The sequence below is a fragment of the Symphalangus syndactylus genome, chromosome 19 (genome assembly GCF_028878055.3).
Source record: "Symphalangus syndactylus isolate Jambi chromosome 19, NHGRI_mSymSyn1-v2.1_pri, whole genome shotgun sequence".
NCBI lineage: Eukaryota > Metazoa > Chordata > Mammalia > Primates > Hylobatidae > Symphalangus > Symphalangus syndactylus.
In genome coordinates this window covers 9,277,791-9,294,463 of record NC_072434.2, presented here as the reverse complement: position 1 = coordinate 9,294,463, position 16,673 = coordinate 9,277,791, and the positions used below count along the sequence as shown (strand labels likewise).

General features: G+C 53.4%; 1 protein-coding gene across 5 annotated transcripts in view; it reads left to right on the top strand.

Annotated features, from left to right (window-relative positions):
- GLIS1 (GLIS family zinc finger 1) overlaps positions 1 to 16,673 on the top strand; it is a 237,084-nt gene that overhangs the window by 149,089 nt on the left and 71,322 nt on the right. For 3 of the 5 annotated variants that reach the window (XM_055233518.2, XM_055233516.2, XM_055233517.1), the window contains exon 4: positions 682 to 1,564. In XM_055233518.2, the coding sequence (XP_055089493.1) occupies positions 682 to 1,564 (883 nt within the window). Of the gene's footprint in view, positions 1 to 681; positions 1,565 to 4,607; positions 4,632 to 16,673 lie in introns of all 5 variants that reach the window. The other 2 variants (XM_055233515.2, XM_055233514.1) reach the window with 1 other exon arrangement.

The window sequence follows — 16,673 nt, the reverse complement described above, 5'->3', positions numbered from 1 at the left end:
GTTCCTCAAAATGCCAACCTCAGCCTTCTTCCTGGAGAACTCACTAGAAGGCCATGGAGAGGGAGCAGGGCAGCCCCCTGGGAGGCAGGATGGCATGGCATCCAGGGCCGGGGGGGGGGGGGTGCTGAGCTTTGGTAAAATGATGCAAGGTCCTCCTTTCTGGTGTTCTCACCACATTCACCCTGGAGTGCATGTTATGAGCTTGGCTCCCTGCAGCCTCAACCTCCTGGGCTCAAGAAATCCTCCTACCTAGCCTCCCAAGTAGCTGGGACTACAGGTGCACACCACCATACCTGGCTAATTTGTAAATTTCTTTGTAGAGATGGAGTCTCACTATGTAGCCCAAGCTGGTCTTGAACACTCCTGGACTCAAGCAGTCCTCTTGCCTTGGCTTCCCAAAGTGCTGGGATTATAGGCATGAGCCATTGTTCCTGGCCTCCTGCCTCTTCTTTCCCTCCCCAGCCCTTCTCTCCCTCTCTCTCCCCATTTTCCTTTACGCTCTGCTTGTTTTCCAGACAACCAATCTGTAGGTGCTCTTTCTCTGCCTCCAGGCCTCAGCCTCTGTCTCCTGCCCTGGGCTTGTTCATCCCTTGGTCCTCAGCTTCCCTGTCTGTCCCCGCCTGGGCCTTCCCTCTGTGGCGAGCCCAGCCTCTCATGACCTCTCTGGCCACTGTCTTCCAGGTCACCCAGACCCCAGGCCACCTATGTGAACGGCAGCCTCCCAACCACACAACACATCAAACAGGAGTCCCTGCCCAACTACCAAGCCATGGCAGAGGCCCGCACATCCCTGTCTGCCCACTGTCGGGGCCCGCCGGTCACTGGCCTGCACCCAGACCTGGACCTCCCGGGCCGAAGCCTCGCCACCCCTGCACCTTCCTGCTACCTTCTGGGCAGCGAACCCAGCTCTGGCCTGGGCCTCCAGCCCGAGGCCCACCTCCCTGAGGGCAGCCTGAAGCGCTGCTGCCTCTTGGGCCTACCCCCCACCTCCCCAGCCTCCTCCTCACCCTGTGCCTCCTCCGAGGTCACCTCCATCATCCGCTCCTCCCAGACGTCTCTGGTCACCTGTGTAAATGGACTCCGGAGCCCCCCTCTGGCGGGAGATCTGGGGGGCTCTTCCAAGCGAGCCCGGCCTGGCCCTGCATCGACGGACAGCCATGAGGGCAGCTTGCAACTTGAAGCCTGCCGGAAGGCGAGCTTCCTGAAGCAGGAACCCGCGGATGAGTTTTCAGAGCTCTTTGGGCCTCACCAGCAGGGCCTGCCGCCCCCATATCCCCTGTCTCAGTTGCCACCTGGCCCAAGCCTTGGAGGCCTGGGGCTGGGCCTGGCGGGCAGGGTGGTGGCCGGGCGGCAGGCGTGCCGCTGGGTGGACTGCTGTGCAGCCTACGAGCAGCAGGAGGAGCTGGTGCGGCACATCGAGAAGAGCCACATCGACCAGCGCAAGGGCGAGGACTTCACCTGCTTCTGGACTGGCTGCGTGCGCCGCTACAAGCCCTTCAACGCCCGCTACAAGCTGCTCATCCACATGCGGGTGCACTCGGGCGAGAAGCCCAACAAGTGCATGGTGAGTTCCCATCGGCCGCCAGGCCTCACCCCAGCCCCTCTGGCAGAGCAGCACTCACCCCAGTACCCCAGGGAGGCCGCATGGGACTCCTTCCTCGGGGCTGGCTGAGATCCCTGTGGTTGAAGAGGGAAGGACCCATGCTGTGGATGTGGCCACTGGTCAAGATGGTCAGTGCCCCTGTCACTGGGAACCGTGGCAGAGGGGCCCTCATACTCACCAGGTGCCCAGTCTCCCACCCTGAGGCATTAGATATATCTTAGCACGCCGCAGGGCCCGGGGCTGTGCGCACATGCGATTGGAAAAACAGGCATGGTCAGCCTCTTCTTTCATTGTTTGTGCTCATGTTCCACCTGCTGGTGGCCCAATGAGACGTGGAGAACATGCTCTCCTCCAGCGCTGGGCCCTCACCGCCACCCATCCCAGTGAGCTTCCCTGGGCCTTCTGCTGCTGCCTACAGCCTTGGCTTCCACCAAGGAACAGTGGGGCCTCACAGGCACCCAGCTCGAGAGCTGCGGGTCCCCAGGGCAGGCTTTGGGCTGGGGCCCAGGGTTACTAGCTAAGGCCCCGGGTAGTACCAGCAGCGTTCTTCCTGGAGTTGAGACAGGTTTCTGGCACTAGCATTATGCGTACACGCGCACATGCATATTAACTGTGAGTACTCAGGCCTCCGGCCCTTGTGATGGATCATTTCTGTGACAGGTCATTTCTGCCCCGTCTGTGGGGGAATATCTGTATGAGAGGCTAGGAGCACTCCCTGATACACTCAGCCTAACTGCTGTGCTACCGCCGAGGCCCAGCCAGCCCACTAGGAGAGGTGCCTGCCCAGGAACGGCAGAGCTGGACCTCAGGGTGTGCTCGGTGATGAGAAGCATGGGCCACCAGGGCCACTGCCCAGCCCGCCCAGCCATCAGGGCAGTAGCATGGCTGGTGTGCTGGGGCTGGTGCCATAGCCAAAGTCAAGCTGTTTCACACTTGCACTTGTGCAAGTGTCAAACACTGTCATTGGACACCCACTCATGGAGCACTTGGTCTGGGAAGGGGCATAGTGTCCCCACTCAGAGCCCAGGGTGACATTGTAGGGGCCAGGAAGGAGGCAGGACACATTGGCAGTCAGCAGCATAAACTCCATCCCCCTGGGGCAAGGTGCTTGCCCTTGGGCCCCACCCACCTGTGGAGCTGGGAGCTGGCCGTCGGACAGGATCTGCTTCTGCAGCTTCAGGAGGCTGGGTCTTGAAGGAGGAGAAAGAGTTTGCTTTGTAAACAAGTGAGCAGCAGTGAATGGCCTGTGCCAAGGGGAGGCAGGAGGAGGGAGCTTTTGGTTCACGTTCTGTGTGTGGAGTGGTGGCGGGGAGAGTGCATTGGACAGGCTGAGACTTTGACTTTCTCTTGTGCCTTTGGGCTGAGAGGATGCTGGAAGGAGGCCTGGTGGCTGGGCCAGCCCCTGGCGATGCCCTGGCTTGTTTGGGGTCCTGTGACACATACCCCTGCCTAGAAGGAGTTGACCAATAGACAGCGCACAGGCCGGGCCAGGGATGCTGGGAGACAGCTGGACCCCCATCTCTCCCCGAGACCCTGGAGCTGACAGCTGCTGAGCCACAGTTCTCCTTCACATATTGTCTCTTATGGGTGAGTCTGTGGGTGCCTGTGGGGGCCAAGGTGGAGGCTCTGCGACCCGAAGGAACCTTGACGAGACTCCACAGGACACTGGCTTATACCTGGCTTCTGCCTGTGGTTAGTGGTCTTCTCACAGTGGAGCCTCTGTGTGGAATCACGGCATCCAGAAGAGTATCTGTGTTGGACACTCGGAAACTCAGAGAGGATCTAGGCCTTTCCCACCCACTTTCTAGCTTGGGAAACAAGGCCCAGCGAGGGGTCAGAGGGGCCTGGGTTACTCATTGCAGACTCGGTCTCTGTGCGGCCAGGCTGCCAGGATCTCACTTGATTCTACAGACTTCACAGGACACTGGCTCACACTGGCTGAGGCCTGGCTCTGGGGACCCAGACCTGGACCCGCCGTGGCCCTTGCCTTGGGGACACTCATGCTTGGAGATGGGTGGGAGATGAGTGGCAGGTCCTGGGATGGAGTTTGCATAGTCTCAGGGAGGGAAGGCCCGGAAGGGCTTCATGGAGGAGGTGATATCAAGCTGTGTCTACACTCACCTATTAGTATTGTTTAATCCTTACAAGTCCTGTAAAACCAAGGGTTTTTTTTTACAGATGAAGAAACAAAGATTGGGTGGGGTCTGGCTGGCCTTCCACTTGCTCCCATGAGGACACTTGGTCTTGCCTCTTCCAGGGTTTAGGATTGTGGTGATGATAATACCAGCAAGCAGCTTCCGAGTACAGACTTTGTGCAGGTGCTATTCTAAGTGACAACTCCACCTGGTCCTCAGCACAACACTGTGGGGTAGATACTGTGAACCCCCATTTTACAGATGATGAAACTGAGGTTCAGGAAGATTGCATAATTTGCCCCAGGTCACACAGCTAGTTGGAAACAATAACAACAGTTATAATAAGAATAGAGGCTAAGAGTGATAATGGTAATAAAAATAACTTGCTCAGGGTTACACAGCTAGTAACCATTGGAATGGGACTCGAGCCTACATCTTTCCAAACTGCAATGCTCTTCTTTGTGTAGATCTGCTAAACTGACTATTCTCTGGGCTCTTAGGGCCGCCCCTGCTGGGTGTCACCATCTGGAGACAGCAGCAGTGATCTGGGCTTCGGAGGCTTGTCAGAGCCTCCCCTGGCCTCCTCTTGCCTGCGGTGGGGTGGGCGTGCTCCCCCTCCTCCAGGATGCTGGCACAGTGGGTAACCCAGGGGAAGGGGTGGGCCTCAACCAGCACCCAGATAAGTAAAATCTCCCTTCCTTATAAAATTATTAATTTTTCATGACAGGCCTCTGCTACCATGCACTGTAATAGACAAAGGAATTTTGGACCCAGAGCCTCTGGAGAACAGGAAATAGATGAGACATTTTGATTGAAGAGTAAATGACCCACTAAAATAGCAGTTAATCCTTTTATTATCTTTCCAGCAGCCGTTTCCACGGTTCTTTCATGAGGTAAGCCTCCCCCGACTGGAACACTCCCATTCTCACAGCTGGCTTACATTTAGCCAGCGGAGCCTCTGCTCCGGCACCAGGCAGGCCTCAGTGTTGCTGAGAGGAGCCCAGCTCCCCTCTGCCTGAGCATCTTAGTCCTTAGGCCAGGCCTGAGACTAGGGACTTGCTGGACCCCCAGGGACAATGGCACCATCCATCCCGCACCCTGTCCTCTGCACGGCCCATCCATGCTGTCCAGAGGAAGCTCCCTAATCTTTCTGCAATATCCTGTTATGTTTCTTACGTTGCCCGAGTTGTCTCAGCCTTATTAAATGTGGGGCTTCATCTGTGTTACGATAACAAGGTTACGCGTCCAACCCAAATACTGACGCGACGCCTCCAAGACGTTAACTTTGAACAGATTAATTTCATGCTTTCTTAGGTTGGTTCTCCCAGACGGCCGGAATTCTGATTGTCTGCGACTGCAGAAATTAGCAGACTGTAGCTTGCTTTTCTCCACATGAAGAAGGAGAGAGGCAGAGTGAAAAAGGAAAAGTCATGACAATGACTCTACCTTGGGTTTTATAAAACAACAATAGGCATGAGAAGAGTCCCTTACTTTGGTGAAGAGTTTTACCAAAGCTGTGAGCACAGTCTGGAAGGCATGTGCAGAGGTGAAAAGCCCAGGTCTGGAGTCCCACAGACTTGGGACCCAGCCTGGTTTAGTCACTTGGCAGCTGTGTGGCCTCGTGCTGGTGACTTACCCTTTCTGAACTACAGCATACTCGATTGTAAAATGGAGCAATAATAGTACTTGCCTTTTAGGGTTGTCGTGATTAGGGATAAAAGAGATGATGTAAGGGAAGGTGCTTGCTTCCCCATCACACTCCAGCATTGATCTCAGGTGATGTGTACAGTAGCCCCGGGGCTTAGGGCAGGGTTATTTACAGCTGATTTACAGATGAAGAAACTACGGCTCAAAAGAGCCAGTCAATGGATGGCAGAGCCTGGACTTGAGACTCTGTAGCAGCCTCTGCTCTCAGTAGGGTGGGCAGGGCAGTGTGTGGGCAGTTGCTCCGGGCAGGGCAGGCACTCTGTCCTTGCCACTCGATATCTACCAGGGATCCCTGGTTCTTTGCATCTTGTTCATTGACAGTCACTTGCAGATCACCTTCTCTGAGTCAGACAGTGTCTGCTCAGGCGGCATGGAGCTAGGCTGGGGCAGCTGGACCTGTGGCACAGGAGGCCCATGCGTGTCCTCCCAGTCCTCATGAGCTGCTGGAGTCTTGGGCCGGGTTTTCATCCTGCCCAGCTTCCTCTGGCCACTGCAGCTGCACTGGCCACTGGTCTCCATTCCTTACGCCCCTCTCCACTGTTTGCCAGTCTGTCCCAGGTGCCTTTGAATCTAGGGCCAGAGAAGTCGATCTGGTTGAAAGCTGAGTATTATGGATTGGCCTTAACTAGCCAAGGAACTCAGAACGTAAGCCACCTGGCTGGACCTGCCGGGAGGGCCTTGCCCTCCTAGCCTGGGCCAAACTTAGGGTCATTCTCCATAATCCTGGGGCTTCTGGCTTTCCCTTTTGCCTTGCCCCAAACCTTTACCCCCCCTCCCCCAGCCCCTGAGAAACAAAATCCTGGGTGCTGGGAGGGGCAGGGGAGCTAAAGGGAGTTGCTCCTTACTGAGATTCAGAGATTGTTTTATCCTGGCTCAATGTGAGCCGTTCCCTATCTGTTGTTTTGACCACCTAGCTGGGCATCGTGGTACATGCCTGTAGCCCCAGCTACGTGGGAGGCTGAGGCAGGAGGATCACTTGGGCCAGGGAGTTTGAGGCTGTAGTGAGCTATGATCACACCACTGCACTCCAGCCTGGGTGACAGAGCATGACCCTGTCTCAAAAACGAAAACTTCTGAGGCCCAGAGAGGCCAAATCACTTCCCAAGATCACACAGGAGGTAGATACCAACCATATCTGCTGACCTGCCCACTAACTGGAGAGAGGTTTGACTGGGGTTCTGGGCTCATATCCCATGGGATATCCTGAGGGAGAAGATAATTAATATATTCTGAGACTTACTGTGGCCAGCCATGAATTACCATGCCCATTTTACAGAAGAAGAGATTGTATATTTCTGAAGTTCGCAGGCAAAATGGCTTGCTCTGTATGACCTGTCTCAGCTGCCTGGCCCATTCTAATGGGACACACCGCCTTCTACCCATCCACCTTCGCCCAACCTCCTCCTTCAGAAGAACAGTCACCTCTGTGCTTTTCAAATCACAGTGGGTGGAGTCCCTTTGCATCTGCTGCCCTCTGCCCCCTGCCCAGCATCTTGAGACCTATGGGCTTGAGCATTTTAAGGCCAGCAGACACCCCTGACTCATTGCAACATCTGAAGCTCATCCCAGGGAATTACCCAGGACCCTGAAATGGATGAGTGGCAGGTCGGCCAGTTTATCCCATCACATACAGACAGAGAACAGGGAAGACAGACCCAGAAAGGGTGGTCAGGGGCCCAGGACTGCACAGCAAGTGCGCATCAGTGGGCAGGGAAAGTTCCCTGAAGGGGCTGATAATCGAAAGTTGGGGAAGGTTTAGGCTCTGGGAAAGTGACCCTCCAGTTAGGAAAGAACCATCCCCCTGAAACACTTGCCTCGCTTTGGTGTGCCAGGCCTTGTGCTAGGAGCTGGGGGTGCAGAGATGAAGATGTTGTGATGTGAGACTTCTGGCATTGTGGGAAGAACACTGTTTTTGAATCTTGTGATATTATTGCTGGATGATGGAGAGAGGGAGGGGAGCCAGGAGCTGAGGTTTTGCAGCCTGGCTTTATAAGCTTGGCCAGGTTGATCAAGTGGGACGAGATCATTATTGAGATGCTTGTCGGGCAATTTTCAGTTTATGTAGTGCTTCCACGTGCATGATCTCAGCCCTCAAAATATTCATGGAGACTGGAATTATGATCCCCATTTTATAGATGGGGAAAGGATAGTCCAGTTCTGGCCCCAGTTCAGGTCCCAAATGCATGGTGGGGTCAGATTTAAACTCAGGTCTCAGTCTGACTCCAGAGACTGTGTGCTAGCCGTGACCCCAAGCCACCTGCCAGGCACAGAATCATCAGTCTGTTTACAAATATTGAGAGAATATCCAGATCTGAAACTCATTCAGCAAGCTGTCACTGAGCACCTGCTGTGTGCCCCCTGGCTGGGCCCTGGGGTCACAGAAGGGAATCAAATCCTTCCTGGTCTCAAGGAGCCCTCAGCCGAGTGGGGAAGTAAATGGATATTGCATGTAACGATTTTTCTCAAGAAGCCAGCACCCCAGTCACCTTGAGAGCCTGTTGCCTGCTGACTTGATAGGTCCTTTGTTCTGTCTTGGAGTAGAGAACACCTCATGGGTTGAAAAGTAAAACGTTTCACTCTCGTTAGAATAGTCACCTGGAAACAAGCTCCCTTCCTGGAGGCTGGAGTTTCTGGTCAAATCAAAAAGCTGCCCTGGAGAATTCTGCTGTAAATGAGGCCAGAGAGGCCAAGTGGCCCACCCACTCAAGCCGCCAAGTCTATCCTCAACTCGCCTCAACTCAATCCAGGATTGGATGGGTCTGGGAAGGAGAACTGTTTTGGACAAAGTCAGCTTGCAAGTTGGCATCCAGAAGTGTCCTCGTTAATGATCCTTCCTGCGATCATGTCACTTCTCATGTCTACCCTCATTATTAGGTGGGGAAGCTGAAGCCCAGAGAGCAGGCCCCATGGCCCCATGTCATCCAGTACGTTAACAGCAGCCCAGGGATGCCTGCTTTATTTCTTCCTGCCCTGAAGCTTCCTCTCCTCCTGAATTCCTAGAGAGTCTGCATTCTCCAGGTCCTTTAAATCCTTTGGGTGTTGGCTTTTGCTGATTCCTCTGTCTAGAATGCCTTTTCTAGCCTGGCAAACGCCTATACATCCTTCACAACCGAGTTCAGTGCTCCCTCCTTAGTTCCCCCTTTCTCTGTGCCTCCTGTTCTCCCAGCATATGTTGCACTGTGTGTAACAGTGGTTCCTAACATGGCCAAGTGTCTAGGGGACCACATGCCCTTTGGTGCCTGGCCTGGCCTTCGTTGTGGAGGAGCTGAGTCCCCTCCCTAGGACAGAGGCTCTGCCCTGTGATTATCTGTTCTGTCTGTTCCAAGGCTGTGTGAGGTTGCCTGGACCCTGTCTTCCTGAGTAGTTTCCTATGAAGTCACAACATTGATGGGACCTTAAAGACTGTCATGTCTACCCCCTAATCTGGTGCTTGAAGTTTTTCTGCAAGAAAGCCTGAATTTGAAACCTAGCTTTGCCACCCCTCAGCCTGCGATTGTGTACAAGTATAACTTGACTTCCGCAAGCCTCTGTTTTCTTACCTATGAAATTGGGGTAAGAGGACTGTTGATGAGAAACTAGACAATGGCACACGGTAAGCATATCAAAATGGTTCTGGCTGTTCTGGACAATTTACATTTGCAAAAGAGAAAAAGGAAAGTCTAAAATGGATAGTGGCTGTTCAGTCACGAATGTCCCCAAAGAAACAGAAAAGGCTGTTGGAAGTCCCAGCTCTGCCATGGGCTGGCTCTGTGACCTTGGATGTGTTGCTTGGCTGTGCTGAGCCTCAGTTTCCTGCGCTGTGAAATGGGATAGTGCCTAGCAGTCAGAGGCTGCAGTAGACTGTGTTTAGTAGGGGCCCAGCAGATGCCAATGTCCTTCCTTCTCTTGAGCCCGGGGTTTAGCTCCACTGATCTGGCTTACGTTGGGATGCTTTTCTTCCTCCCCTATTTTGGAAAAGCAAACCCAGGGGGCTTGGGCTTAACAAGGAGAGGCTTCCTGGAAGCCAGTGTCCTTCCAGTTCTCTGGCCTTGCAATTAGGTCAGAGCCTCGCCCCCCACCAGCCACTGTGCAGAGGGGAGACTGAGTCCCCAGATGGAAATAACTTGCCTGGGGCAGGACAAGGGGGACTGGAGATAGATGGAGTTGGAGACTCATCCCAGCTCTGCTGCTCACTAGCCGTGCAGCCTTGGACAAGACACTTCACTCTCAAATCTGTTTTTGTATCCGTAAAATGGGAGCTGTGATGCTCACCCCAGAAGCTTCTGTGGGGGTGGAAGGCTGTGCTCTGTAACTGCAGAAGTTTCTGTAGGGGTGGGGGGCTGTGCTCTGTAACTGCAGAGTGCTCTGCAGAGGGGCATTGTTGCCCTGGTCAGGGCTGCTGGGCTGAAGCTGAGTCTCTGACTCCCAGTCCAGTACTCCTGCCTGCAGCCAGGCCTCTGAGTACAGAGAGGGCACTTTCACAGGTGTGTTCCTCCCGGTTAGATTCCCTGTTGGGAATGGAACTGGTTGGCTATGTGCTCCCCAAATGTAGTTCCTGGTCTTGAGGCCTCAGCCTGCAGCTTTGCTGGATGCCCTCCTTCCCTGCTCCACAGCCCACCACCACCTCACTTCCACCTCCGTTCCCACCCTGCCCTGGTTCACCCCCATTCCCCATCCCCCATTTCTACTTATTTCCATCCCTGACCCGCTACCCCTTTCCCTTCTTATTTAAATTCTGACCCAGAGTAGACCAATGGCTAAACACACAGGACAACCACTAAGGTCCAAATCCCTTACTCTGCCCTTAACCAGCTGTGAGACCTCAAGACAAGTCACGTGGCTTCGCTGAGCCTTGGTTTCCTGTCTGCGTGGAGGGGAGAGTGTTGTGAGAACTAGATGAGATCATATATGTGTAGCACTTACCTTGTGCCTGGCGCATATTAGATGCTTGAAAACAGGAGCCCTTGTTCCTTCCCCCACCTCCCCATTATTTGAAGTCATTAGTCCCAAGCTCTCACAGGGAAGAGAATTCCCGGGAGCACCAAATTTGAGGGAATAGGAGTGCTGGCCAAGTTTTGTGAGCTCAACATTGCTTTATGGAATATGAAAAAAAATTAAGGATAAAAAAACACAACTATTTGAATTGAATTTAAACTAATAAAGAAAAAAGCTTTTGAACTTAATGTAAATGGAATTGAAACGATTGTCTTACTGGTGTGAGAACGTCAGATAAAATCAACAGTGACTCTAAGAAGGTGTCCAGACCATGTTTTCTGAGAGGGCCATCCTGGAAATGGCAAACTTCGTAATTGAGAATTTATAGGCTCTGTCTCTGCTGGATAACAGATGGGGTAGCCAGAGCTGGCTTTGTGCGCTCACTTGGATGGCTGCAGCTGCAGACCTCAGCGTCCTGTTCTCGTCTGTTAAATGGGTGATGGGCCAGGTAACCCCTAAGGCCTCGGTCACCTTGGACACACCAAGACCCAGATGCTCAGGAGAAGGGGCCCTTCTTAAAGTCCTTCCTTAACTGTGCCCTCCCCTTGGGAGACAGCCTTGGGCTAATCTGTATTGTCCACCCCCACCTGGCCACCAACCTTTCAACACAGCTTGACACCATCCTGTGCCAAGTTCAGTGCTAGAAGCAAGGGGTACAGTGTCAAAGGAAGAATGGTCTGGTGGCAAATGAATTAACCAATGCCTCTGACACAGAGGAGGGAGAAGGATTTCCCCAGGATGTCATGAGAGCTGGGCTCTGATAGGTGGGTGGGCACTTTCCAGGTGTAGACCATGAGAAGACGCATTGCAGGGAAAGGAAACAGCACATGTGAAGGTTTTGAGATGTGATAGTCTCGACCTTGTGGGGAGCATAGGTGTCCTTTTGGTCTTGAAGTGAGTTACCTGCATGGGGGTTGAGGGCAGAAACATTGGAATTGGGCCTCAAAGGGCCTCCAGGTCTAGTGTAAGGAAATTGGACTGTGCCCCGAGGGAGTGGAGAGAGCCTCGGAAGGGTTGTACACAGGACTGTGATATGGGCAGAGGTAACATTTAGTGTTGCTAGTGTGGTGGGTACATGGCAATTGGCAGATGAGGACATTGGGGCCCAGGAAGGGCAGTCCACTCAAATCTGGAGCCCTTCTTCCACAGATCCACTGGCATCGGACCATGCACCCAGACTTGCCAATGCCTGGGCACCCGTGGGCCAGGCCAGGTCAGCCCAGCGTGTCGTGCTGGGGCACAGTGTCTGCACGTGGTTGGGTAATGGAGCTCAGTCCCCCTTTGGAAACTGCCTCCAGCACATTCGCCAGTGGGAAATGGGAAAGGCATATCCCATAATGTGGTTCCGTAAAGTTTGCACAACTGTTCTTTGTTTTCCACCCATCCCCACAATAAATCTTCCTCCACTGCCGGGACTGGGGCCTCCGTGGTCTGTAAGTGATTAAGGCACCGACTTTCCCGGCCCCTCCTCGTCGCAATACATTCTTGTGACATGGGTAATGATAAAATGAGAATCTGTCACTGAGATTCTGTTGCCTTGCAAGTAGTAATTTCCAAATGGCTGGGAGGTGGCCTCCTGTTAGAAGGCAGCCTGCTCTTGCCCTCTCTCTGTAGCCACCTCCCTTGGTAGGTCCTGCCATGTTGGGGCATAAGCTCAGACATGGGCAGTGCGTTTCCTGGGGATGGGGCAATGGGACTGGAGGTCTCTGCAGGACTCTGCATTCTGGGGGGCAAGACTGGGACGTCTGCTGGGCACAGAGCACCCAGTGAGTGTCTGTTCAACTGATGAACCATCTAGCAGCCCCTTTGTTTCATCAGATCCCCAAGCCATAGAGTTTTCAAGCCAAAAGTAACATTTGTATCTTCCTGGGGAACAGTCAGGCCCTGGGCAGTGCCCTGGGCTGCAGAGTTTTGATGGATAGCTCCTGTGCTCAGGGAAGGCACAGGGCGGTGGCTGGATTGCTCTTTCACAGTGGGGTCACTGAAATCCACAGAGTGGAAGCTACTTGGCCAGTGTTACATCTGCACCTCCAGCTCAGGTCCTGGCTCTGCCCCATGATCTTCCCGCTGTCCCTAGTTGCCTTCCACATTTAAATGTGAGTGTATTCTTCCCAGTATCTGCTGAACCCCAAGTTTTGGGAGGCAATTTGGCTTACGGGGTCATTTCTGATCAGGCTGAGTTGCCAGTGAACATGACAGTGATTGGAGCTTAAGAGAGTCTGGCCACAGGCAGAAAAAATGAGTCGACAGTGCTTCAGATACTTCCGTAAGATCCCCTGCACCCCCTCTACCTGCTCCCCTCCCTCCTTCCCACAGGAGTCCAGGACAACAGAAGGAGCCTCAGCTAGGCCACAAGGCCGACTGCCTGGATCTTCACATTTGCTGTTTGCAGATGTGGAAACTGAGGCCCATAGAGAGGATGTGGCTCACTGGAAATTGCAGAGCGAAAGAGGCAAAAGCTCAGCATCCCCCACTCCCAGCCAGTGTCCTGCCCGCTGGACACCACAGTCTGCTGAGTACTCCTGTGTTCTAGGTCCTGCGGTGAGCACTTACATGTGTTGCCTTCCAGATTCTGAAGAACACTGGCTCTTGTTGTGTGCACTGGGAGGAAATTTCCCGGGTTCAGCAGCTCCTCTGATGCCCCTCCCAACCCCTGCCACACCCTTTGACAGGTGGAGCCTTGAGACCCAGGGCAGAGAGATGACCTGCTGGAGGTCACACAGCAGGAGACGGTTGGCGGCGTATGTAGACCACACGTGTCAAAATCACCTTCCCTCCTAGCAGGGTCTGATTCACAAAGAGCTGCCGGGCAGGCTCCAGGGAGACTTTAACCAGTTTCAAATGTCACACCTTCTTAGTGCATTGGGAAGGTGTGATGACTGATTGCTGTGGGTGTTAGGGTCAGAGGAAGCCTGGCTTGTGCAAAGACCCACACAGGCTTGCACCAGTGCCAGCTCTTTGCTTCCACTGCCTGGCTCTGCCAGCCTCCTTTCTTCATTTGCATGGAGCCACCTGACCGTGGGGCCTTAGTTCCTCTGTGTGTGATTAGGACTTGGATTAGATGAAGTTGGAAGCCCTCCTAGGTCTCCTGACCCTGATACAGTCTAAGTAGAGACAGTGCAGGCCAGGAGTTCAGCGCGAGGTTCCCTCCCCAGCTCTGCATTCAAATCGTCTGTGGTTCTGGGCAAGTCATCCCACCCCTCTGAGTCCTCAGTTTTCTCGTCTATAAAATGGAAGACTGGGACTCCATTGAGCTCCATCCTTTGAGCTCAGACATTCAGATGTCCATAGTTACCTTCCTGCATTCCTAGCACACCCTAGGGTGGAGGAAGGGGGTGGAGGGCATGGAAAGGGCAGGTGTGGGCCCCTCCTGAGCTCTCTGGCCCCAGTTCCTTCCACACTCCTCTCTCTTGCTCTGTTCCGGCTGTTCCTCAGACATGCTAAGTTCATTCCCACCTCTAGCTCTTTACATGGCTGCCCCCTCTGCCTGGAATGCTCTTGCCCCAGTCTGACCTCTGCTCACATGTCACCTCCTCCAGGAGGCCTTCCCTGACTGCCTCTCTAAAGTAGCACCTTTGGCCACTGTCTGCACCTATATTCCACCTGAAATCCTGTTACGTGTTTGTCTATGATCTGTCCTGCAGTCAAACTTGAGCTCCATAAAGTCTAGACGTTTTTGTTTTGTTCCCTCTGTATCTCCAATGCCTCAAACAGTTCCCGATACACAATATGTGATCAACAGATAAATGAATGTTAGTAATAAAAAGGGGGAGAGTGGTTCAGTGGGGCAGAAGGAATGGAACATGCTAGAAAGTACTCAGACAGAGAGTCAGGACTCTTGTCCTATGAAGTGGGGGGTTTTGCAGCAGCTCACAGGGTCGTGTTGAGGGCTGCACGGTTGCTGTCCGAGAGGTATTTCTGGGCCAGCCTAGCTGGGGCTGTCTGCCCAGGGAGGCCAGCCCAGCACCCAGTACCCAGTGGTGCTCAGCACCCACTTACCCCTGACCCCTATTTCCCTCCCTTCTTCATCCACATTATCAGGTTATAGGAGAGGCTGTGCCCTCAGTTCACAGCTCCTGGAATGTCAGATTCAGACAGGAACATAGAAACCATCCGCTGTGACTGGAAACACAAATTTGGAAACTGAGGCCCAGAGAGGCATTCTTATCCAGGTTCCCACGCTGTTTCCCTCTTGGAAAAGAATTTATGTTCAAGTCCTCCACATAGTAGATGCTCAGTAATTAGCTGCTGCTGCAGCAGCTGTTTATCATTAAGTCCATCTCTGCAGATTCTGTTTTTATGACCATGGGCACAGAGGTGGGGCAGGAGTACAATTTTGCATTAATTGATAACAAAAGGATGGAAACAGCCAAGAATGCAGCAGGGAAAAGGATTCCACCATCCAAAAACAGCTATTTTAAAGTGTGAGGAAGGAAGGAAAGCGGCATTGGTTAGGCACGTGGTCTCTTCCAGATGCCAGACTAAGTCTTTCGTCCATGTTTTCTCAGTGAATCTTGTGATGCGCTCATTTTATGGATGAGGAAACTGAGGCCCAGGGAGCTCAAGAGCTGGGATTCTAGCCCCTGGCCTCCCACTGCTCTGGGGTACCCTCTGTCAGCATCAGCTGATGACTCCTCTTTTAAATTGAGCTCACCTTAGAGGACCCCTGACCAGGCCTCTTAATTAGTTCCTGCAATTCCTCAAAAGCAATCACATGTAATTTGGGCTCTTCATGGATTTGGAGCGTATCTCTCCACTTAACCTGCACAAAACCTCTGGGGAGGTTTTGCTAAATCAAGAATCAGCACTAGGAGCTCAAGGTGTCCTCTTGCCCCATTCCCTGACTTTTGTGTACAGGAGGATACCAACCTCACAGGTAGGGAGGCCTGTAGGACTCGGGAGAGGGAGGGCTTGGGGCAGCAGCCTGGGGCTCCAGCCCTGAAAGAGGGTGCGGGAACCAGGTCAGGATGGAGGGGCTCTGTGGCTCATGGCTGTACCCATGGGGGCAGAAGACAGAATGTGGGGAGGTCCCATGGCCAGTAAGAGGTGGCATGGGGTTCAGGTAAGCCTGCAGGCATAGCCACCCCTCAAGAGGCCTAGGCTGTGCCCCAGGGGCTCCTGGAATCCAGATTCTGATCCCAGGCCTTACCTGATCCCTTATGCATCAGGACGGCGGCTGCGCATGCATTTTCCTTGTTCTGGTCTCAGTTTACTTATCTGTTCAGTGGAAATGATAACCGTGTCCAGTTGCTTACCTGCCCTTTACTCCGTATAGTCCTACGATAACCTCATGTCATTGGGACCATTGCCCTGTCTTTCCAATGCAGACACTGGGACTGGAGAGGCAGGGGGCTGGCTGAGTGGCAGCGAGGTCTGTGACAAAGCCCAGGGCAGGCGATTGCCCTGTGCACCTCTCCCTCTGAGCCCGTTGCCACACCCTGTGGTGTGATGATGTTTTCCTAGGCCAGCTCTGCCCCCACGGCTGCCCCCACGGCAAGCACAGCTTGCGTACTAGGGGAAGACGGGGTGTGGTCCTGAGGAGCGAGGGCTGCTTCCAGCTCCAGCTGATAGGAACAGAGGGTCTGCTGCCTACAGTCAGCACCGCTGTCGGGAGGTTGGCAGCTCATGGCTTCGAAGCATCAGCTCTTTAATTGTCTCCACATTGTGAACCCAGGAAGGTCTGTCCTGACAACTGGTGGGTGAAATCAGCCAGGGGATCCCCCTCCCACAGCCTGAGCAGCGGTTTCAGTCTTTCAAGAGCTGTCTGAGGTGGTTACCTAGAGGGTAAATTAGATTCACCTGGCAAGGCCCCATGTCCCCTGGCACGGTCGTGAGAATGCTGAAGGTTGTTGCCCTTGGATCTGTGTCAGCGAGAGAAGCATGGAGTAGGCCTGGGCCCCAGGAAGCTGGGCAGGGGCAATAGGAGTATCTAGTGCCCATTGGTGAGATGGTAAAGCCAGTGGGGCTTTCTCATTGACGTCCTCAAGTTCCACCACCTCTGCCTTTGGGCCCTTTCCTCCATGAAAAACATTTAAAAGTATATTTTATAACAGCATTGGTATAAAGACAAACATATTATGTATTAAAACATTTTCTTTGACCTAAATTTTTTTTTTTTTGGATTTTAAATTAAAACATTTTCATGAGTTCCTAGAAGTATCGTGGACTGTAGGTTCTGTGCCTGCTGTGTCTCCTGGAAAATCAGCCCCAAGAGCAAGGCCTGCAGATCCCGGGGCTGCTTGCAGAATGGTACA